The sequence below is a fragment of the Pyxicephalus adspersus genome, chromosome 4, assembly GCF_032062135.1.
Source record: "Pyxicephalus adspersus chromosome 4, UCB_Pads_2.0, whole genome shotgun sequence".
Taxonomy (NCBI): domain Eukaryota; kingdom Metazoa; phylum Chordata; class Amphibia; order Anura; family Pyxicephalidae; genus Pyxicephalus; species Pyxicephalus adspersus.
The window spans coordinates 119,837,072-119,860,853 of record NC_092861.1 but is presented as its reverse complement, the minus strand read 5'-3'; the positions used below and the strand labels follow the sequence as shown (position 1 = coordinate 119,860,853).

At 38.0% G+C, this 23,782-nt stretch overlaps 1 protein-coding gene across 1 annotated transcript; it reads right to left on the bottom strand.

Annotated features, from left to right (window-relative positions):
- Positions 1-3,931: 3,931 nt before the first annotated feature.
- Positions 3,932-19,768, bottom strand: SEC23B (SEC23 homolog B, COPII coat complex component). The gene is made up of 20 exons (XM_072409470.1): positions 19,662-19,768; positions 15,368-15,603; positions 14,831-14,888; positions 13,879-13,965; positions 13,023-13,259; positions 12,780-12,865; positions 12,160-12,304; positions 11,716-11,874; positions 11,015-11,130; positions 10,794-10,917; positions 10,072-10,152; positions 9,413-9,502; positions 8,232-8,338; positions 7,993-8,146; positions 7,526-7,603; positions 7,227-7,388; positions 7,055-7,141; positions 6,408-6,563; positions 5,260-5,325; positions 3,932-4,490 (listed from the first exon to the last, which is right to left on the bottom strand). The coding sequence occupies exons 2-20, from the start codon at positions 15,586-15,588 to the stop codon at positions 4,401-4,403; spliced, it is 2,304 nt and encodes a 767-aa protein (XP_072265571.1). The 5' UTR covers positions 15,589-15,603; positions 19,662-19,768; the 3' UTR covers positions 3,932-4,400.
- Positions 19,769-23,782: the final 4,014 nt, after the last annotated feature.

Genomic DNA, 23,782 nt, shown 5'->3' with positions numbered 1-23,782 from the left:
AGCAGCGTCTACAGTGGAGTGGCTTAGTGGCGGTTCGCCCTCTAGATGGCGCAATGTAGCCAGCTCTATATGCTAGAATGGAATGGGAGAAAGGAGGATATAGTTTATCTATGTAATATACCCAACACACAAGGCTGGAATTAAATTGAAAAGGGGAGAATTTAAAAATTAAAAATTATTTTACAGAATAAATGTTTTATCACAACAAATTGATTAAAAAAATATTATTATTATTACTAATAATAATAGAAAATTATTTATAAATTCTTTTTTTTGTAACCTTCTTTCTATATATGGCAATTATTTGTGTTTAAAATGAATTTACTTTCTTCAAGGCTCTTCCTGAGATCAATCGATCTTGTGGCGCAGTGATGTGTCTTTCTCCAAATGTAAATATCCCGACCAATAAAATTGCAAAAGGAGCAGCCCATCCTCCTGGGATAAGTGACGCAAGTATTCCAGAAGGCTGCAGGTTTCACCTTTGCAGCAGTAAGGAAAGAAGGGGAGGAGGCTTCCCCCCAACCACTCTGTTCTATCCTATTCTGTACAGAGATGCCTAGAATGGAGTGGGACAAGGATAGCACCCTGCCTTATATAGTTTACCGCATTTCAGTCAGCCTCCCTTTAACCACTCCGCATTATCCTTTTCTGTACAAAGCTGGCTGGAGGTGCTTGGTTTGGTGTTGGCTGGGAAAAATAGATTTCTCAAGAAAGGTAGTTTCTCAAGATAGATTTTTCTAAAGTAGTGATGTCCAGCTCAGTATAGGTTGCCCGAATATGCTGGGTATCCTGCATCTCCTTGGGCTGTATGTATGTCATTCCAGCCTGGCCAATCAAGATGACCAAAGATCCCGGAAGAAGACAGGATGAAGATTGTGGTGCCTGAGATAAAGTGAGGACAGGTAAGGGCAATTTAAAAACTGTGATCAGGCAGGTAAATTTAGGTTATTACAGAAGGGACATTGCCTGGTTGTAACTGGATTTAGGTGTCACAATTAGACGTTTTCAGGCCTATTTCAGTTCTAGAAGTGACTCAAAACACACACATAAACTTACATAAAAACTTGAGAAAAGAAAAAAAACAAATCATCAATTTCTGTTATATCAAAATAAATATGGTACAAAGACAGGGCTTTTTGGCAGCAATTTCTTGTGTATTCAACAAAACTCATTAATACATTCTGTAGTGTATGAAAAATCAAATGTAATAACAATACAGATTTGTGAGGTACTTCCTCACCCCTAAAGTTAGTTACCCAAACATTTTCATTAAAATCCACAGTATAGTTGGAGGGGTACTCCCTCACTCTTAGGAGGCTGTGTACCTCCTATACTAGACACAAATCACCTACTTAAGGTGCTAAGAACGTGTAACGTTATGAATATTTCTTATATCGCAGCTTTGTTAACCTGACGCGTTTCACCCAATCTAGGCTTCCTCAGGGGTGATGCTAGGTATGTTGGAGTTCAAAGCACTGAAAACATCTAAAGCCCCGATTGTAATGCTTTATCCACTATAGGTTTAATGATGGATTCTTATCAGAAGCACATCTTGTACCTACTCATCCTTATAGTGGAGGTATCCTCCATATCTAGAAGGGTAAGAAACAAATAAAACTACCCTTAATACTCAACATAACGACTATATAACATCTAGTTTGTTACTTTTATAATTTTGAATATCTGAATACTACTATGATATTTATTCTTTATAGACCTTTCATTAAGGAAACCTTTAGGAAACCCCTATACAAAAGGAAAAAATGCTTTTTCATACAGGCTGAAGAGAATGTTTTTTTAATTTACACTAAGGATAATGTTGTAAGTCTGTTACCATATTTCTATGACATCTTATTCACTTCAAATAAAACTACCTATTGTTATGGGTTTACTGATAGTTTGCGAATATACATTGATAAATATATATGCATATCCCTACAAAAATGTATATCTATATAAGGAGAAAGCAGTATGTGGATAACTAGTAAAGTTATTTCTGAACTATTGAGACTGTTTAAACATATTGTACATACAGGATACTCTTTTTGACCCCTGATATACCATATAAGATGAAATATTAAGACTAATATGATATTGAATATTGTAACCTTATATAGTATATCCCAATGAAAGTATCACTAAAGGTATAAAATAAAACAATTATTTAAATACCAATATTCTATTGTAACATATATCTATTAAATATTTAGATATTTTCAAGAAACAGTGCTTTGAACTCCAACATACGTAGCATCACCCCTGAGGAAGCCTAGATTGGGTGAAACGCTTGGGGTTAACAAAGCTGCGATATATGAAATATTCATACGTTACACGTTCTATGCACCTTAAGTAGTCGATTTGTGTCTAGTATAGAAGGTACACAACCTCTAAAAGCGAGGGAGTCCCTCTCCAACTATACTGTGGATGTTAACGAAAATGTTTGGGTAACTAACCTCAAGGGATAAGTACCTAACAAATCTGCATTGTTGTTAATATATTTGCTTTTTCATACACTAGGGAATGTAATAATGAGTTTTGTTGAATACACAAAATATTGCTGCCAAAAAAACCTGTCTTTGGACCATATTTATATTACAATTTTCCAAGGTTGGTGGAAAAAAATGTACTTTCCCTGTCAGGAACTAACACATGAATCCTAAATCCATTGTTCCATATCTGTCCCCATTAAAAATCTCCTAAATTTTAAATATTCAATTACTGTTAAAAAGATGAGGAAAATTCAAACATTTTAATCACTTGTTATGTGAAATTCAGTATTTTGACAACACCCCTCTGGTGCAGTGCCCTTGTCAAGTTACAGGGGCAACTTAGTTTATCTTTGAGGAACACCATTCCAGAGTCGGGGCAGCTTTAGAAAAGACTTGGTGCCGTGCATGTGATGAGGTTATGAGTGAGAAAGTCAGTAGTAGGTCATTGGAGGAGCGAAGAGAGCGGCTAGGGGAGTATTTTTCTATCAGGTCAGAAAGGTAAGTGGGACAAGAACTGTGAAAGGATTTGAAGGCAAAGCACAGGCGCTTTAATTTGGTTCTAAGGTGAAATGGAAGCCAATGAAGGAACCTACAAAAAGAGGCAGCAGAATGTGGTGGGAATGAATGGCGAGTCTGGCTGCAGCATTCATAATAGATTGTAGAGTAGAGAGTCGGGTTAGTGGAATACCAGAGAGGAATATGTTAACAGTAGTCTAGACGAGATATAAGAGTGTGTATAGATTGATTATAAGTACATTATCAACACTATAAGCATAACTACATTTCAGGTCCACATAGACTGTTATGCTTTTTGTATCAATTATGTAGTTATAATACTTGGGATTAACCCAAAGAAGGATAGATCACAAAAGGTAGTAAAAAAACCCATATATGTTACAATCATTTGATTCCAAAACAGGTTTACTGCATTCTATTAGAGCGGAACTAAAGTTACACTTTTAAAACTGCGTCACTAATGAAGAATGGGACAGGCAATGTCCCTTCTGCAATGATCCCTCCTTCCTGCCTGAAGAGAAGAAAGAAAATGGTGGAGTTCTGGGAGGGAACAGGAACATGTGAGTAACACAGGTTTGGTTCTAATTTAAAAGGCAGTATTACTGTGTAATAAGACTATAGTGGTAGATACTATTTACTTAACTCAGAGCAGTGAAGCTGGATACTGCAGACATGAAACCAACACAGTACAGGGGTCAGAGAATGACATCTATATTAAGCGTCTTACACAGATAAAAGAGATCAAAGAGCCAAACAACCTTTAAGTCTACCCGAGATGATGACCTGGGATTTGGCTGTAAAAGTTGAGATAACAGAAATCAATATATTGTATCTGTTTTTCAGATTTAGATTTTTTTTCCTGATACTTCTGACGTGCATGTGTATATGATAAAAACAAAGGGAGAACATAAGAAAACAAACAAACATTTGTTTTTACAGAATAAGTTGTAGTTTTATAAAACTATATCAGAGATAATTAACATACAATAAACGTTTGGAGCTACATATACATTTGTAATTATGTATTTTGTTTTTAACATTCATTCATTTCTTTTTCCACACAAAACAGATGCGTTTTTCACATTAGAATTTACTATGAATTTGGTTGTACAGCTTATGCAGAGGAAAAAAATATTGAAAAAAAAAAAAAACACAGCATTATCACTGTATTCTGAATATATACAATTATTGTTAACATTCTAGACTGTTATGTTGTAAATGACACACAAAATAAATTAAACCTAAAAGTACTACAATGATAAGCTACAACTTCTTCTTTAGATAAAACTTTGATTAGTTCCCTGAACTAAAGGTAAGGGGGGAATGTTTTTCTTTTCTAAAAATGGTGGTTCATTGTACAGTTGTATAGATGAAGCATTTCCATCTAATAGGAATTTAGGATGCTGTGGAAACTGCTAATTTTTTCAAGTGATCCATAAAAACTTGGAGACTGACATCATCAGTAAGGATTGGTGCTCCGGATTCCTAGAGTACAGAAAGAAAGACTGTAAATGGAAAGATCTAAAACAATTGGCACATATAGTAAGTACATTAGGCAGTTTCTTTAGTGAATGAATGAAATATATACAGATAAAGAATTCTGCAATTATATAAAACATGGGTAACGATGAGGCAGTGTGTAAACTCACTAGAAGTCTGCAAGCTTTATGTGCGTTCCTCCTACCTTTCACGCATACCTTAAGGTCAATGAGGACGTTCATTATAGTGGTAACTTCACATTAACAGTGAAGGGTAGGGGAGAGTAAGCTAGATTTGACTTGCATTAGGGAGAAGCAGAGGAACTAAAAGCTGTAACCGATACCTCTCTGTGTCTGCACTGTATACTTTGTAAGATGTAGGGTTCATCCATGCATACTGCTACGTGGTTTATTTGGGTAGTGTATATCTTATTCTATATTGTGGTCTTTTTGTACTTCAGGATTACTACATCCTAAATGGGTTATTAGACTATTTTAAGTGCTAAATTGTGATGAAAACTGGATTAAGTGAAAAAAAAAAAAAAAAATTCTTTGGAGTAAGTGTAAACACAAATATTCACCAGAAGAATATCTATGGCCACGTTCTTTATTTTCAACAATCAATTTTAAAGAATATGCTCTTGCAAAAAGTCTTAGAGTAATATTTTCACTATATATGATAGATTTTACCAACACTGGCTTTTGTGCAAGGCTGACAACAAATTAAAAACATTTTTCAGTGACACATGAACTTTTTAATTTATAGTCCAGCTTACCTGTCCCCAGTTGTACAGATTGTTGTGTGTCTGTGATGGGTTCACCTTGGAAAGAAGGAATCTTGCCTACAAGATAAATGTAAGAAATGTAGAATTACGGTAACATAAGTGATTTTTTTTAGCTTTGAGCATTCTGTTTAGAGAAAACCTATTTTTATATTACAGTTTAAACTGGCTTTAGAAAGGTTGAAATAGCTTTACTACAGAATTTTTAATCAGGTGAATTTATCAAATGACTTTGAACAAAATTTATGGAAAAAGGTGTGCACAGAAGTCTGATAAAAATGATATTTCAGTGTTTTTTTTCATTGGTAAAAATAAAACAGAGCAGCTGAAGTAAGAAGCATATATACATATTCAACGACAGACCTTGATCACTTTACATAATTATTGAGTAACTGGTGACTTCTTTATTTCTCTAGAGCAGGGATCCACAAACTTTTATGGCCACTAGGCCATTTCAGGGATGGCTGGGAGCACACTAGGCCAGACTCTGAGTCCTGCTCTAATGGCTCCGGCCCCCATCAGGGAACGTCCCCTGAAGTGAAATCTTATTCCTCCGTACGCATTGCAGGGGAGAGGGATTTACCTTCAGGGAGCATTCCCTATCTACCGCAGAGGTATCAGGCCTGCCGTGGTAAATAGGGGAGTCACAGCAAGGGGGCGGCACCAGAGCTCCGGCGGCTCCGCTAGTTTCTAACGCCCCCTGGCGGCATTAGGCCGGATCGGCCAGGGGGTGTTAAGCCGGAACGAACTACCAACTAGGCTGTATCTTGGGCCGACCCCTGATCCAGAGACTAGAACATTTGCCCCTACCCCTAAGGCTGTGTTGGAACTTACTGACTTCTCTACTTTACTATGAACTTTTTTTTGTCTGTCCCAATGTGAAAGTGAACTCTCAGTAAACAATTGCTATTTTCTGGACACAAGTTTGCAAATGCATTGAGCATATTCAGGTTATGAGTAGGTGGATACCTTCAAATCATAAATCCTCACCAGCTTTCCTTCTAATTTGGACAGCTTAAGCAGAATTATAGATTGATATTAGTCTCCAACCTTTATTTAATCGGGATGTGCAGAAGTTCTAAATTTTAACTTTGAATAACCCTTTTCATTTTAAAGCAAAAAAACAAAACATAAAAACTTACTTGGCTGCCTCCATGCTCTGTATTGATGTAACGAGGCATTGGAAATCTGCTTGTCAAGATTTCTTGGGCATCATCCAGTGGTGCCTGGAGAAGGTGTTTGAAATTCTCATACTCCGGCATGTCTTGGTAACCAGCTTTACGCCACTGTGCAATTGTCTGGGGGAATACCATAATACCCATAAGCATTAAAACCAGGTAGCCTACTAGAGAATGTAGTGAATGTTTTTTTAGATGAGTGTAGGAAAAAAATATCAATATGAATGAAAAAGTAACCAATATAGTAAAGGGCCCAGAGTAAAGGAAACATTTTATGTACTCATTTTAAATCTTGCATCAGAATACATTCCACAAGTTGACTTAACTAAATAAAAATAAATGTTTACAGATTGGTTTCATTTAATATAGCCATTTACTGGACTCCCATATTGTAAAATGCATGCAGAAAGATCCTGGTAAGGATATAAAGTTATAGCAAAAAATACACATGAACACCTGGTGACAAGATTTATACATTACAGATCTGAGAATCACAAGGAGCTAACAGTTTCCTGTAAGTGTCCTCTCAAACTGGAAAAACAGATCCGGATGGTTGGTAAAAAGCTAAATCAACCAATTCTAAATCTGGTTGATTCATACCATTAACTTACCTCTCCAAGGTAGATGACAATCTGGAAGAAGGTGTCCATAAGTAGAATCCTGTCTGGTAAAATGCTACTGCTGTCCAACAGCACAGGCTGAAACAAAAACATAGCAGGTGTAAATGTGTAGTATAAAAAATTCAGACTATTTGAATATCATCTTTTAAGGTTCCATTCTTACCTCTGGTGGTCCATAGAAAGAGTAAGAGTAGAGGATAGGCTGGATCATTATAAGAGACTGGGTCAGGTCTTGTCTAGCAAAGTGATGTCTGTAGTAAGAGGACTCATCTGGACTGTTGTTAAATACTTGCAGGAATGGTGATCTTCTCAGGTGGAACATGAACTGTTTAATTTTAATGAAGACAATATTATTACATTAATATTATTTATATGATATATAATTAAAATGGTTGTTAAAATTCAACATTCTACAGATTTTCATTAACTGTGTCAACATGTGACATGCTATATCATTCTTACCTGGGGATAAAGAGAGAAGGAGTCTGAGAGTCTGAAGGAAGTTGGGTCATCTTTGTTGTACTGGCCAAATTTCTGGCACTATTAAAAACAATACAAGAATTCAATTTCAATGATGCACCTATACAAATGTTTGACTAATTAGATGTCTAGTCAGAACACACAATGCTAAACCTGCAATTCTGACTCAAAAGTCAACTGGAGTGTTATTCTGTGTCATGATTTTGATGATATGTTTTACCAACATATGTGAAAAAGAAGAAATAATTGTAGCTCGAAAGATGCTTATTTGCAAAACTGGTAAACGGAAAAGAGAATGTAGTATCAAAGTTAAAAAAAAATAATTAAAAAAAAATCTACACTGCACTTTCATTACACAGACAAAATTTAAGAATCATTATGGTTCTAATGTGAAAAACCCCATGTTTTTAAAAAGCTAAACTAGCTATTTAAAAGTCAGTGGAACTTACAAGTCTGATGAGTTGTCTATCCAACCATCGGAGAACATCTGGTCCTTCCTCTGTTTCTGCTCTATATACTCCCAGACGAGCCATTAGGACTGCAGCAGCTTCCTGATCAAAAGCTGCCTCGATGTGCTGAAGCTGTGTCTGAGCATCTGCCCAGCTAAAGACAAAAAAGTGTGAGTTTAAATGATTCCGTGTTAGATGCACAAAGTAAAGAAGACAGCAGAAAAAAAAAAATCACTTACTTCCTGGCAATTGTGGTGACGCGAATGCGTTTCTGTGTGCTGGAATGCTGGTACTGTGTGACAAACTGAACAGCGCCACGGCCGCCCTGAGGGATTGGTGCATTGTGCTAAAGAGAAACAATTGGCTTTAAAATATTTACTAAACTAATATAATTGTAATAGATGGTGTAATTGTAATAGATAGTGTAAGTAATAGCAGTTTTCAGTTAAATTTAATTGCAAATTCAAATTCTTTTTATTGGAGTTTTTGTCCCTGCTGAGGATTACCAACACACTTAAATGTCAGGTCAACAAATTTTCATGGGGTACAACGTCTTGTGCCACCACTATATGGTATTAAGATTACTGGCTGCACTGGGCAGCAAAGTAAAACTCTCTGGCCTGTACAGTAAAATTTAGACCTACTGCACAACTGTTGTAACAGAAATGTGGAGGTAAGACTATAAAAAGGAACCTTTTACTGTCTATTGTATTCTGTACCTAATGAAATAGGTTATGTCAATGTTTGGTGTGGTCCGATGTCTTTGCAAGCGCTTTGGAAATGCAGCTTTTAACAATACGTCCTCAGTGTTCTGCCCAGTCCCTTTTAGCCAGGCGCACCACCCGGCACTTTTCAGTAACCACCTGCCTGTTATTGGTTGGTTACTGAGGAGCTGGGTCACAATAGAAGTGTTGCCACCCGCCTACAATTTCTTCCCACCCAGCCTAAAAAATGTCTGGGTTCAACACTGATCTTGATGATGGGTCTGATGTTTCTTGTAAACAAATACATCAGAATTCATCAATTTACTTTAAAATCCATGTCTAGCTCTTATGAATAACAATCAAGTTGGGGATGGGTAATGCAATAATTATAAATTCTTGAAGGTTCCACTCTATATATAAGCCAGGTACATGAATGACCAACCCCAAAAAACAAAGGAGAAAAGCACTACTTTTGTGACAGAGTATTTTGCATTTTCTTTTATTCACACCATGTATATGCCAAAAAGGGTAATTCTGCCCCAAAATAGAATCTGTTATGTTGACCAACTCAGTGGCTTTTTGTATGACTTTGGAACGCCAATCAGAACATCTGCCAGCTGCTGTTTCTAGCTCTGTTCACCAACTACACTGGTGAATTAAGTGTTACCCCCCACCCTGGTGTGTTCTCCATCATATAAAAACACACATAAACATACCTGATTCACTACTTCAAAATAAATTGCAAGTGTTGTTGTTGGATCAAGGCTGCAGATTTTCCACTGACATGTTCCACCAACTCCCAATTCCTAAAAACACATCATAAATGTATAATTTAGCATAAACCATTTGTAGATAAGGGAATTAGTCATTTTTTAATGTAGTCATTTAAATAAGTTGTGTTTTTTGTATTATAGTTCAATATTTGGGAATAATTACAAAGAATATGGCTGTTAAGCTAGTCATAAGCAAAAAAATGAGGATACCAGACCAGATTTGACCACCACAAATTTAACCTGTAAAACAACTTTAGCATAAGCATACGGAGCACATTTATTGTATTTCAAGATGACTGGTACTGCAAGTATCTTTTGAGTGATTTTCCAGAGCAGCTGGGGAGACATGTTTCTGAAAATATTGTAACTGGGCAGATTGGGCCAAATATAACTATGGGTAGTCCTTAAGGAATGTGACCTTTGTTCATACATTAAAACTACCAGCAAATTAAACTTTGCATCAGTATACTATGCACAGATACAACTAGAGCTGGAGTATTTATAAAAATTTTAACAGAACAATACAAGCTACAACAAAATTGCATTCTCTTACTGTAAAAACAAGAAACTGAAGCAAAGAAATGTGAATAATCAGAACTTACATTTTCTGAAATGCATGGACTCTTCACATTTAGGGAAACACAGGGACCAATAGCACCAGATAATTTCAACTCTCTTGAAGTCTATAAAAAAATAAATAAATACATAAACATAACATGTAAAAACTTAAAGACCTGCATATACCTAAAAGTATAGTAAAAGCATAGAAGTAAAGTAAAAGTAAAGTATAAACATTAGCACTCTGTAAATTATTTGTTTAGTAATATAGGTGATTCCCATTTGTTATTCTTCTCATGAATCTTAAACCTGCTTATTGTCCCTCTGCTAGGGCAACTCTACAGCTGTGTACAGTGAGTGCAGTACAGCTGTGATACTGTATGGCAGCCCATCAAAAAAGATTCTTTAGTTCTCACATTTACATCAAAATATAATCCACAGCAAAACTTTTGTGAACTATTGATTTTTCTCTGTAGATTATGAGAGGGATTTGGAATAGCCCAAAAGTTCTGTTATGATTAGGACCTACTTGTGCAGAGAATTTTATTGGTTAACACGTCCAGAGATGACTTATGTCTACACATGTCTGATAAGTACACAAATATTTGGTCTATTCTATCTAGTAAACCTAGTAAATCTAGTAAAAACTCATGTTTATCTATTAAATACAGCATTATATAAAAACTAGTTATCCTTATCATAGTTGGAGAGTTAAGCATTAGGTTAAAAGAAAGACACATTATAATTTCACTGGATAGATTCTTACCTTAACTTCAAGGTTGGCACCAAAGGCCATTTTGAATTCTCCATTTAAATCTTTGCTGAAAACTCTTTGGAATGTTTGTTTGAAAAGAGATGTATTGAAAGAATCTCCAATGACAATCTGACCTCTAAAAGATACAAAAAAAATAAAAGGCTGTAAATAATGCCACATTGTGAACTGAGTATAGCTGTACGTAATGTTATTGTACGGTAGTGATTGCATACCCTGTGAGATTAGAACAGCATTTCATCTCCAAAAGACCTGTCTGGTCCAAGGCACAGGCATAAATGTCAATGCAGTGACCATTAGCTGCACATCGGTTTGCCAAACCCTCATAATGCTGTACAAAGAAAAAAAATATTGTAACTTTTAAACAAGGCAAATATAATTTTACAGTATAAACATCCTACCTTAAGCTTGCTCGTACAGCATAGTTTGTTTTAAGCTGTACATAAACTTCAGAGACAGTCAGCCATGAATGTACAACATGTCCAAACTCAGGGTAAGTTATAACAAAAGCACTGTCGAGGGTGCCATCAGCCTTGAAAGGTTGGACTGGCAATGCTATAGAAACCAAGGTGAGAACAAATACAAAAGGACCTCCTTATAAAAGAAGCCAACAGCAGCTATAAGGACATTTTTTTTAACCTTCCTCATAGACCATTTCCTCTAACAGTGGCTAGCTGGACAGTGAACAAAAATAGTGAATGTAGGAGAATAATGCTTAAAGTGTTTTAAACTCCAACAAGGAACATCTCTATCTTGCAGATCAATGACTTTTGATCTAGGGTCCCTTCAGTGAACAAAGATCAATATTACACTACAAGCCTCTTTTGTGTAGGCAAAAAGACCAGCTATTGAACAACAGCATAATGACCTCTCCCACCCACAGGAATATTTCAGAAAACAAAAAATCTTTTCATGCCTTGGTAGCCTTTTTCATAAAGCGAGCATTATCCTTCTCTATATCATGCCAGGAACGGATTGGTGTTTTCAGTTCATCTCCGACAACCATGCCTGGTCCTTGGGTAGGCGGACCTCCTGTAAACAGCATTATTCTGGCTCCAGTGTTTGGGAGGGTTCCCTATAGAGACCAATCAATACAATTACAACTGGCCAACAAAACACGTTCAATATAAAGCTTTTCACTGTAAAAAAAATACAAACTAGAGTCTAAATGGAACACAAACTAATACATTTGTATTACAGTGCCCTTTAATTCAAATACTAATTTAATTAACACATGATAGATTTCCAGTAAAAAAAAAAAGGTTCTCTTACAAACATTCAGCTTTACTTGTCATTATCAATGAAATGGTAATCTGAGAATTTAAACCATCCCCCACCCAAAACAAAGGCCTGTAATTACCTCCAACAAACCAACTGCAATAGACAAAGCTACTCCTGTGGATCTCAGTGGTCTTTTTCCCTGGGGTACAGGCCATGGATCACGCTGCAATTCCCCAAGAAGGTCTGTGAGGTTCATGTCAATTTTGTGAACTGGTTGTAAAAACCTAAGAGAGAGATTAAAAGTAGGATTATACTTAAGATATTATATATATATATATATAATGCAGCGCAGTAATGGGAGTGGTCGTGCAACTCCAAAACCCAGTGGCTAAAACACGAACAGGCGTACAATACGTTTTGAAACCCAACAGCTCTATAATGCCGCTGTATCCAGCATACGGTTAGGGATAACTGGCACATCCCAGCTTCCCCTGTAAAGGCTGGGCCAAAAAAACTGACTGTGAACATGCAAGTTATGTCATCTTGGCCTGGCCATTCAAGATCAAAACAAGAATGAGGAAGAAAATTATACTGGCACCCGCGGGGTGAATAAAAAGGATTTAGTTCCACTTTAACAAACCTTTTACTTTAAACACCTTATTTCCTTGCTTTACCAAGATATTGGCATTTTTTTCACATCAGACTAAAATGGTAAGCACATTAATAGCAGACAAGTAGAGCACAGGGGTAGAGCATTACCTGCTTGACAGGAAAGGCTGTTCCTGAGGCTGCATTGGTCTTCCTTGCTGCACTGGAGCAGCTGGTTTTGAAAGTCCCAACATATCCTAAAAAAAACAAATACAATATTTCAGTGCAAAAAAAAATAAATACTGCAGACAAACACCACCAAAAGGACAAAGCAAAACTTATTCGATTATTATCTCTAATAGGTACCTCAATAACTTGAAATTAAGCAAATGATTTGACCGTAAAATCACCTACCTGTATTTGCTTTGCAGTGAGATCTTTGGTTCCTCGGAAGACATAGCTTTTAGAGATTCCATCACAGTTCAGTTCATGTACTTGTACCATTCTGCCAAATGTGATTAGTCCAACCAAAGCATCAGGTGGAAGCAGACTTAGGGACATCTGTAGCGATTCCTTAAGAGCCTGCAAGTCCTCTTCCTCCAGACAAGTATCCACCACATAAAGGAAGATTAATGGAGTCTGGGGACCTCGCTGCAAGAAAAGGCTAGATGTCATTTCAACCCAGAAAAATAACCCAGAGCATAAACAATTAGAAATTAAGTGTTTTATGGGTGTTACACAGGACAGGAAGTTTTTGAGACAAATGATGCAGCATTAGTTCATTCTTTCAATAAATCTGTACGTTGTAAAACAACTTGGGTTTCTAGACAGTGATCAGGAACTGTTTTCAACATTTTTTTCAATCAAGGTGCATTTTATTTGGCAACAGTACAGATTTTTATTGTGCCACACCTGATATTATCAGACATTTAGGGCAGGTTCAGATCTAGCGATCTTGTGCAGCACATTTGACAGCTGGCATTATTACAGCTCACTGCTATCCCAAAATAGTCCCTATGGATCTTCTGCAAGGGGATCACAGATATTAGAATCACTGAGCTAGGGAAAATGTGCAGCACGTTAACTGCAAACAACTGATTTGTCAATTTGATTTCATCAAGTGATTCAAAGCTTTAAAGAAGCTGAATTAACATGACATCCGGGCACTTAGGATTTTCAGAAAACAATTAGCAATGGCAGTCACATATTTTTCATATGACAGGTTAGCTTGAAAAAGGTTACATTTTCTCTTGTTTGAGCAGAAATATACCTGAACAATGTACTCAATGGTGGAGAACTGAGGCATGAGTTCTGCAGGCTGATTCACTTCTGATATTCCGGCATATGTAGGAGGAAACTAAAAAGATAAAAGAATATACAAAGTTGAGGATATTTAAGACTGTGCTATAATACTATATTACTATTACAACATAATACTATGTTGTGTGTGTTGCATCATTTAAAGGTTTATATAGGATAGAATTTTGTTTGCAATTGCTTATAATAAAACAACCTCAAATCTCTATGTCTATGGTCACTTTTTTTCTGCCGGACTGATACAGAATAATTGAACAGTTTAGATAGGTCTTTATGTTACATCGTTTTGGTAAATCTAAAGCAAGCTGTACAATGATTTTACAGTCAGATTGTAAAATGAAGGTAAACTCACAGCAGTCACTGGGAAAAATTTCTCACTTTTTACAGAAAAAGCTAACTTTGAATGAACTTAATATAGCAGGTTTGCTTAGCTAACAGCATTCTGTACAATAACATTTCTAGGCACAGGTCCTGAATCATGTGATCACAATGGTAGACAAGGAAATGACATGCAGGCCGGAGATACCACTTCATTCTGAAAATGGCAAATTACCTCCATTTAAAGTGTTTAAACAATTTACATCAGTGCAAAAATGTGATATCTTGCAGTCTGTTAAGCCTTCGTAGCTCTTAACGTGGACTTAATTCTTTATGATGTGAAGAGTGGAAGTGACTACATAGTACAGGGTTTCATCCACCCCATGTCTGCACCCGTACACCTTCAGTACTAGTGTGTGACAAAGGAATACAGCAAGAAGTTGAATGGGGTGTGCCCAGCATTTTGATTTTGTTTTTCTAATGTCTGTCTGCTGTTCTATACAAATCTTCTGGATGCTATTTTTTACTCAAAAAAAGCACTTTCATTTTGTAAAACGAACATAATTTGTAACTATACTAAAGCTTACCTGATTTCGCTGGAAGCAAAAGTTGCAAGCCCACAGTTTGGCTCTGTAGTCAACTTGGCTAAAAAAAATAATAAAAAAAAATACATAAGTTGTACAGCACTGTATATTATGTTGGTACTTTATAAATTGGTACTTTGTGGAAACACAACAGCATTTTTTGGGAAACACAAATAGGTCCTATTATAAAGCAGTGTATCTGGCATTCCCTGAAACATTCCCTAGTGGAGAATCAATTACTGCTATTGAAACACATGGACCGAAAATTCTCTTGCACTATCAATAGAGCTCAAAAAGTGGTAGTGACACTAAGGGGTTTATTTGTAAAGCAGGGAATCTTACAAAAAAAATAATTTATTTCACTACTATTTGTTTCATTGCACTACAAAAACAAATCAAGTTAAAATATTTGTTTTTCTAGAGAATGAGATCTGAGAATAGTTGAACAGAGTAAATGTTTTCATACTACATTAGGACTGCTCTATAACAATATAGTGGCCAGTTCTTTAGAATGTTGATCATTTACAAGCTATTTCTTACCAAAGTGGATTGAGAACTGCCTTGCAAGTAGGTCTTGTGCAGAGAACAGGTTCATACTGAACAGGAGGTAGGTCTGGACGCTCTTTTAATGGAGTGAAGAGACATCCCAAAGGTACAACCATCCTTGTAGCTTCCAGCCTACTAGAGGGCCATACATTCCAGCTGAAACGCACGCCATCTCGCTCTTCATTCTGCTGAATAAATTCCAGATAGGTCGCCATGGGAAATCAGGAATGCTGCAAAACAGATAAAAATCTGTGATTAAAACCCTCCTTGCTTAGCGGTACTTTGTGTCCTAGTGACCATACTGACAATAGCCAGAAAGATTTTAAAGGAATCTATGCTTTGTCCATGCACTTTATTAGCCCCTTTAATAGCATATACACAACACCATTTGGATTATTCCCATTCTCTATTCAGCTGTGGGGAAACAGTCTATGTAGATCCATGTAAATCTAAGATGAAACTCGGATTGGATCTTACACAGGCTGACTGCTTCCCTGCCCAAATGTGACAGAACAGGACCAAGCACAAGGGCTCTCACAGAGTCACATGTCACATACCTAAAAAAATTTTTTCTATCCCTTCTGATGAATGAAGGGAACATATTAAAGGAGTATCCTGTTAGGTAGGGGGCTTTAAAGCAAATCTGAAAAGTATCAAAATTATCATGTTACTGCGATTCAGGGTGCAAGAGATGGCGCACATGGAGTCTACAGGTTTGTTCTAATGATAGTCGGCTCAGGGCCGTTATTGGACGAGAATCTGGCATGTGTACAGTGCCCATCTTCCACTGTCCGAACCACTGTCCTGGCGGATCCACGGACGATGGACGACAAACGATCGCAATGCAAGGGAAGGGGGAGAACGCGCAGCGGGGTGCCGCACCTTCGTTCTACCCCTCCCCTCTGCATAGAGCAGAATGGTGCTGTATGTACGGCACTCGTTCATGCATTGTGCAGTCCTTAGTCGTTGGAAAGGATAGTGAACAATCCTTTCCAATGACAATAATTGCTTGTGTGTATGCAGTTTTAGAATACCGGGCCATATATGTTCATTCCTATGGAGGAGCACTGTTAAGATTTTTATCTGCCTTTCTATGGATAAACAATAGCAATCAGGAAAATAATAGAAAGAATAGGAAATCTGATACTGTTCTCTGCTATCATGTATCTTGAGATGAAAAAGAACGAAACAATGGCGCTTTAGTAGAAGTATCTCTCTGGAGCAGCGGTATGCAACCTGTTTGAAGCAGCACTGTGATGTGTCGTGGCATCCAGGTTCTCTCCTGTCACTGTCCCTACTCCGTGGCACTGCGCCCATGATGTGCTTTCTGCCCTCTCATGTGTTGGTGCTTGCTAGCTACAACTACTGCCACTTCTTTCTCCCAAGCAAACCAGTCAATCACAGAGGATGCAGAGTGCCCTTACAGAAATGATGCAGGACAGGAGAAGCATAGGAGACACAAAGGCAGCAGTGGTCTCATGCAGCCAGTACAGAAAATAAACAGGTAGGTAAAGAGCCTGGCCAAGGTCTGCCGTCTGTCACCAATTGAAGAATACAAAGAGTAATATCAGCAATACATACTGTAAAGTAAAATGACCCATAGTATTTGAACATGACCCAACTTTCATCAATAGGTCAAATGAACTGCTGGAATTTGACTGGTATTTATGGGTTACCATACATTTCCAAAAGCAGATTTAAATGTTAATTTCTGATCTAATTTCTAATGAGAGAAAACCATCAAACTGAAAAGAATTCATCGGCAGATTTCTATCATTTGTGGAGAGATCGGACATTTGATTGATATCAATCGAAAGTACACCAATGTGATAATGATAGTAAGGGGAGAATCTTGTACATGTTTGCAGTTCTTTGGAACCACTAACTGACCAGGTAAATAATCAGAAAGGTCAAATGTTACTTCATGAATGTAACTTCATATTATGCATTTCTATACATTTTTGTATTTTGTAAAAAAACGTTTTTTAAATAAGAATTATGAAACAGAAGACTATATATATATATATATACCTAACAACCAATACAACAGCTAAACGTAGAAAGCAAAGTGACACGTTACAAGTGTGGGTCTTTGGAAATAGTAGTACAATACAAGCCTTGGTGAAGAGAGAAGTAGCTGTACTTTGTATCTTTACTAAGCTGCTTCCGTGGCAGAACAGGGACTGATAATGAAATCTTTTTAAGTGACTAGCGTGTACAAGAGGGTATCAAAGGCCAACCCTGATCTTTTCACAAACATAAGCTGCTGATTGACATTTTTTGGTCATATCAAGCAGAGATGGCATTATGGTGTTATACTTATAGCCATCTTCTGATTAGAGATTTCTATTCAGGTCTGATGTACACATAATGGGATTATGTAGCCAACGTGTGAAACAAACACTATCAAGGTTTAAGTTTCTGCACACCCGCAGGGCTAATTTGAAACAGAATACCCTCCATATCTGCATGTCTAGATCAGGAGAACAATGTCTGTGTTCAACAAATTAGCATGTTAAAGAAAATTCTATGAAAAGCCACCTATAAAAAAAAAAAAAAAAAAAAGACCACAACTGATAAGCAGGCAGAAAGGTGGCACAGGTGTGGTACACTGATCACAGCACACAATTCCTTCACCTTTACTTAATTGTGTAACTGGGAATGTCTGCTCTGCATGTATCCTATTGTTGTGTTTGTGGTGCACAGAAGCCAAGCCAGATTCTATCTCTGTGAACACCTAGTGCTCATGTTTCGTTTAGGGTTAAACAGAGAAAGGACCAGAGAGTGTACTAGAGTCTGCCCTATCTTTTTGGCTAAAGGAAGTAACAGCAGCAAAATTATCTTTGTCTATCTCCTTAAGATCATCCTAATTAGTGAAGCTACAAAATTTACTGTACAGCAGCCCTTTATAGACTGTACCGAGCCTCTGCCTCCCAAAGTACCATAATATATATATATATATATATATATATATATATACACACACACACACACACCTTGTTCACATAATTTTCTCCCATAAGACCATAGACACACTACACAGCATCTCCCCGCAACGTACACCCCCCTACCCTTCACTAATCTTGTGTTTGGGGTATCTAGGTTCTAACACACATTCCACAACCTAATTTTATATATAAATCCTTATTTGGAATATTCTCCAACAATCCTGTAAGTGTTAACCAATACCTCATTTAATTAATTTTCACATATTTCTCATTATAAGCAGTCTGCAAACCTAACATTTTCTTTTCTTACTCCAAAAACTGTAGCACCCATCTGTCTGTATTAACTATCTACAGCCAGAACCTCCTAATTTCTAATTCAAGCATAACTCAGTAAGCCCCCATTTAACCTCATTAGAAATATTATTACCTGCTTACATTCAAGCATCCCCACACTTTGGGACAGTCTCATAGGTCACCCACTCATACTCATTCTTTACTTATGGTCTTTTTACATAATCACAATTCAGTTACCTACAGGTATTGTGTAAACAATTCATTTACCTACAAGAGTACTATACTTATCCTTACACATATCAAGTCTCTGCACTCCCCTGAGGAAGCCATAGGGCGAAACACATCAATTATAGAAACAACATTCTCCTTACATTTTTTTTGTCTGCTACTACCGGTATGCATGAGACCTTGTTTTGATTTTTTACTTGTCACTCATGATCACTTGTTACTCATTACTGTTTGAGTTGAGCCACATAAGCATGATTGTACTAACATGGTCTTCATACTATAATTACAGATACTTTTTGCCTAAGAGTCTTTTTTCTCTCCTATGATATTTTCACTACACACCATAAACGCCATCTCTTCACAACGTACACAGCTTCTGCCACTATACATACACACTGTATTTTATATACACCATATCTACACAGCATCTGCCCACAATGTACTATATACACAGCATATATTGTATGAAGCACTTTATAGACCTAATATATATTTATATATATATATAAAATATAGACATAGACACACACATTGTAGATACTTCAGGCTGCCCATATATATATGTGTGTTATATTATGTATAATATATTATGTATAATACAATATGTATATATATATATATATATGGATAGATATACTCCCTCTTTCCCATATACACTGTAGGCTTCCACTCCCCCTCCATACACACAGTGCAGGAAGCCTCTCCCAGGCTCAGTCCCCCGTATTCCTTTCTCTCTGTCCATACCATACCCTCCCACGCTCGGACCCCCTCCCTTCCCCCTATCGGTGTATGTGTCTCCCCGGCCTGGTCCCCCTCACCTCTCTGTCGGTATCAGGCTCTCCCAGGCCGCAGCTCTCGGTATCCGGGTGTAGATTCCTGTCTGTAGAAGTACAGCTCAGCAATAGGCTGGCTACACCAAATGACGTCAGTACCGGATAGGCGGGGCTTCTCACCCAGCCACGTCTTTACCTCCAGCCAATTGCAGTGAGCTCCATCCATGTTCCTCCCTACGTCAGCAGTCCAATGGCTGACGCTCTTAGTTTCCAGCATTGTAATGAGCTGGTTTAGCCGGTTCCTGGTTCCGTCATTTCTCATAGTAGCCGCAGGAGACCTTTTACCCTCAGTTTCTGTGACACTACAAGCCCTTAGATTGGGGAAAACCATTGTTTGTTTTGTCCTAGCAACAAAACACCTATTTTTATATCACCAACAGGGCTATATTTAAAAAACATAGATTCCCTCAAACATTCCCTGGTGGGAATCTTCCAGGTCCATGTGTTTCAATGGCAATCATTGATTCCCACCAGGGAATGTTGGCAGGAATTGTCAGATCCCAAGTTTTATAATAAAAGCTTATGAGGTCCTCAGCAAAATTCAGCCACCCCTCATCTAACATCTTTCCCATCTATACAAGTTTATTTTCAATTTTATATGTTCAGTTTAGCAATTACAGCACTCTAGTTCCAGATTAAACCGATAGGATGTGGCCACGGTGCACCTGGAAAGAAGATCTCTGCTTTGTTCATAAAATTCCTTTCCTGGTGCATCCCTACTTAATGTACAGCGCTAAAGAAAAACTGTTTAATAACAAAAATAAATTCATGGCAGTATATTGTGTGTTACTTCCCCCACCTTCTAGATTGTAAGCTCTTCGGGGCAGGGTCCTCTCCTCCTGTGTCACTGTCTGTATTGGTCTGTCATTTGCAACCCCTATTTAATGTACAGCGCTGCGTAATATGTTAGCGCTATATAAATCCTGTTTTTTAATAATAATACTGTTGTATTCCACCTTTCCATCTCGTGCAGCTATTGTCAGCTAGGGTGCTATGGCTGGCTGACCCCCCCATATGAAGACGTCTGCATGGTTCTGGGAATGACACCACTTGGTAGAGCCAGCTGCATGACCCTAATGATGTTTTTGAGTATCTATAAAGGTGTTAGTCTAAAGCTACGTACACATGTCCAACGCTTCTCGCCTGATAATTGGCTCAGGGACAAAATTGGGCATGAATCTGGCATGTGTACAGCACCAGTCATCCATCGTCCATCCTGACGGATCCACGGACGATGGACAACTAATGATTCCAATACAAGGGAAGGGGGAGAGCACGCAGCAGGGTGCCACTCCATCGCTCTCCCCTGCATAGAGCAGAACAGTGCTGTATGTACAGTACTCATTCATGCACCGCCAGTCGTTGGAAAGGATTGTGAAAGATCCTTTCCAACAACAATTAATGCATGTGTGTATGAGGCTTAAGGCTATATACACACATTATATTATTATTATACAGTATTTATATGGCACCATCATATTACACAGCACTGTACATAGTCATGTCACTAACTGTCCCTCAAAGGAGCTCACAATCTAATGTCCCTACCATAGTCATATGTGATTTTTATAGTCTAAGGTAAATTTTAGGGAGAAGCCAGTTAACCTAACTGCATGTTTTTGGGATGTGGGAGGAAACCAGAGTACCCGGAGGAAACCCACGCAGACACGGCGAGAACCTGCAAACGTCCTGATAACGTCCTGGCTGGGGATGGAACCTGGGACCTAGCGCTGCAAAGGCCAGAGTGCTAACCCCTGAGCCACCGTGCTGATGATTTTCATCTTACACGAACAGTTGGGCTCATCTTAAGTAAGAATCTGACATATGTACAGTGGTCACTCCACATCGTTGCGAATCCGTAAATCCGTAGAGTTCAGTGGAGAAGAGCACAGAGGGGTGCCGCTTGCTTGTCCCCCCCCCCCCCTTATCCTCTATAGAACAGAACTATGATAATTAGTTCATATTTCACTCTTTCACAAAAGATTGTTTCCAGCAATGATTTAGCCACAGTGGATTGGTGAATAACCAATGGGGAATTATTGCTGTGCGCTCCTATGTAGGAGAGCACAGCTGGGTGCCGCTTGCTTGTCCCCCCCCCCCCTTTATCCTCTATAGAACAGAACGGCGCTCATTCGTTCATCTGTCACTCTTTCACAAAAGATTGTTTCCAGCAACAAAAATTTACCATGTATGTGGCCTAAAACTATGTACACAATCTTTCAAGATCATTACCAGTGAGAGATGAATGAACAACTGCTATATACACAGCGTCTTTCCATTCAGTGGTGGGGAGAAGGAGGGAGAGAAGGGAGTGGCACTCTCCTGAGCACTCTGTTCTCCTCCATTAACTTGCATAGTGGTTGTTCCCAATCACCAGAATGGATCAATGAATGTAGGGGGACTGTTGTGCACATCAGATTTTTGCCCGATCGTTCATCTCGGGCAAGAACAATTTGACATGTAAACACAGATTAATCACTACTGTGGGGGCTGAGCAGACATTCTTTCAACTAGCCACCAATTTAAGAGTTTGTTCCCCATTTGACCCCTAAAATGGTTTAAAGCAGAACTAAATTAATGCGCTTATCTGTACACAGGCAAGGAAAGCCAGGATTGTCGGGTTTTCCTGCCAGCCCAAGCTGATGTTGTGCATGTGCAGCTCAGCTTTGACGCCAGAAACGCAGAGCATTCAGGCAAGTAAGACGTATTATTGCTAAAAAGACATCCCCTGTCCTTTTATGCAATAATGACCTGCCTGATCACACTTCAGTCCACTTTAAGCAGGGGTTCCCTAAGACCTGATGGGTCTTATTTCAAGAGTTCCTCAGGGGTAAAAACATTGAAAAAGGTTACTCTATTGTAATATCCAAGGCTATGTACGCACATGCAATCGTTGGAAAGTATCTTTTACGATCCTTTCCAACAACTTATGACTGCACGATGCATGAACGAATGCTGTACATACAACACCATTCTGCTCTATAGAGAGGGGAGGGGGAGAACGACAGAGCGGCACCCTGCTGAGCTCCCTTCCCATTCGCTTGCATTATGATCGCTCGTCGTCCATCGTGCGTGGATCTGCCAGGACAGTCGTTCAGACGATGGACGAAACTAACAAGCGAGAGATTGATTTCTTTTTTTTCTCATTCTGGAGATGCAATTACTATAGGAACAGAGAAAACTGAGAAGTTTAGGTTAGTGAAAAAAGCCTCTGTAACCCATCCCAATGATTATGAGAATGGTTATTTGGAATGTAAGGCTCATACTATATAGCTATACCTCCCACTGCTGGGGGAACTGGGGGAACTGGGGAGGGGCACATATTTGCCACCACCTCTCCCCCCTTTTCAGGCCAGCTAACATATAGCCCTGAGAAAGGGTCTGGTTTTAACATTATGTGGGACCCCACACAGTTAAAAAAAAAGTAAACACCAGACATGCTAATAATAAATTGTGTACATTGCATACATTGTTTTCCCCAGCTGCTAGTACAACTGTCTCACTAAACTTTGTAATACAAATTTAGGTTTGCAATAGAACCATTGGTTTGCTAAATTCCAATGCAAAATAACCTCTTGTTGGCTTTAAAAATGCAAAAATTTTAGCATTTGTATTTAGCTTTGATTTACAGAAAAACATCATCTTAAAAATTTTATTTTTTTAGTGACTGTACTATGTTCAGGGGCCTTGCAATGAACTTGGAAAACAGACATCTCCTAGATTGTAAACTCTTCTGGGCAGGGTCCTCTCCTACTCCTGTGTCACTGTCTGTATCTGTCTGTCATTTGCAACCCCTATTTATTGTACAGCGCTGCGTAATATGTTGGCGCTATATAAATACTGTTTATTAATAATAATAATAATAATGGAGTTTCTACTAAATAGTTACTAATAACCTCATCAGTAAGTTCCTTAGGTCAATTTCAGACACGTGGTGTCAAGCAGAGCGTCTATTTATTGTACAGCGCTGTGTAAAATGTTGGCGATATAGAAATCCTGGTAAATAATAATAATATTATTATTACAGATGGGAAACTTTCAAACATTTATTATACTAATTGCAAGAAAAACTACATTTCCCATGATGCACCTCAGTGAAGCCATGC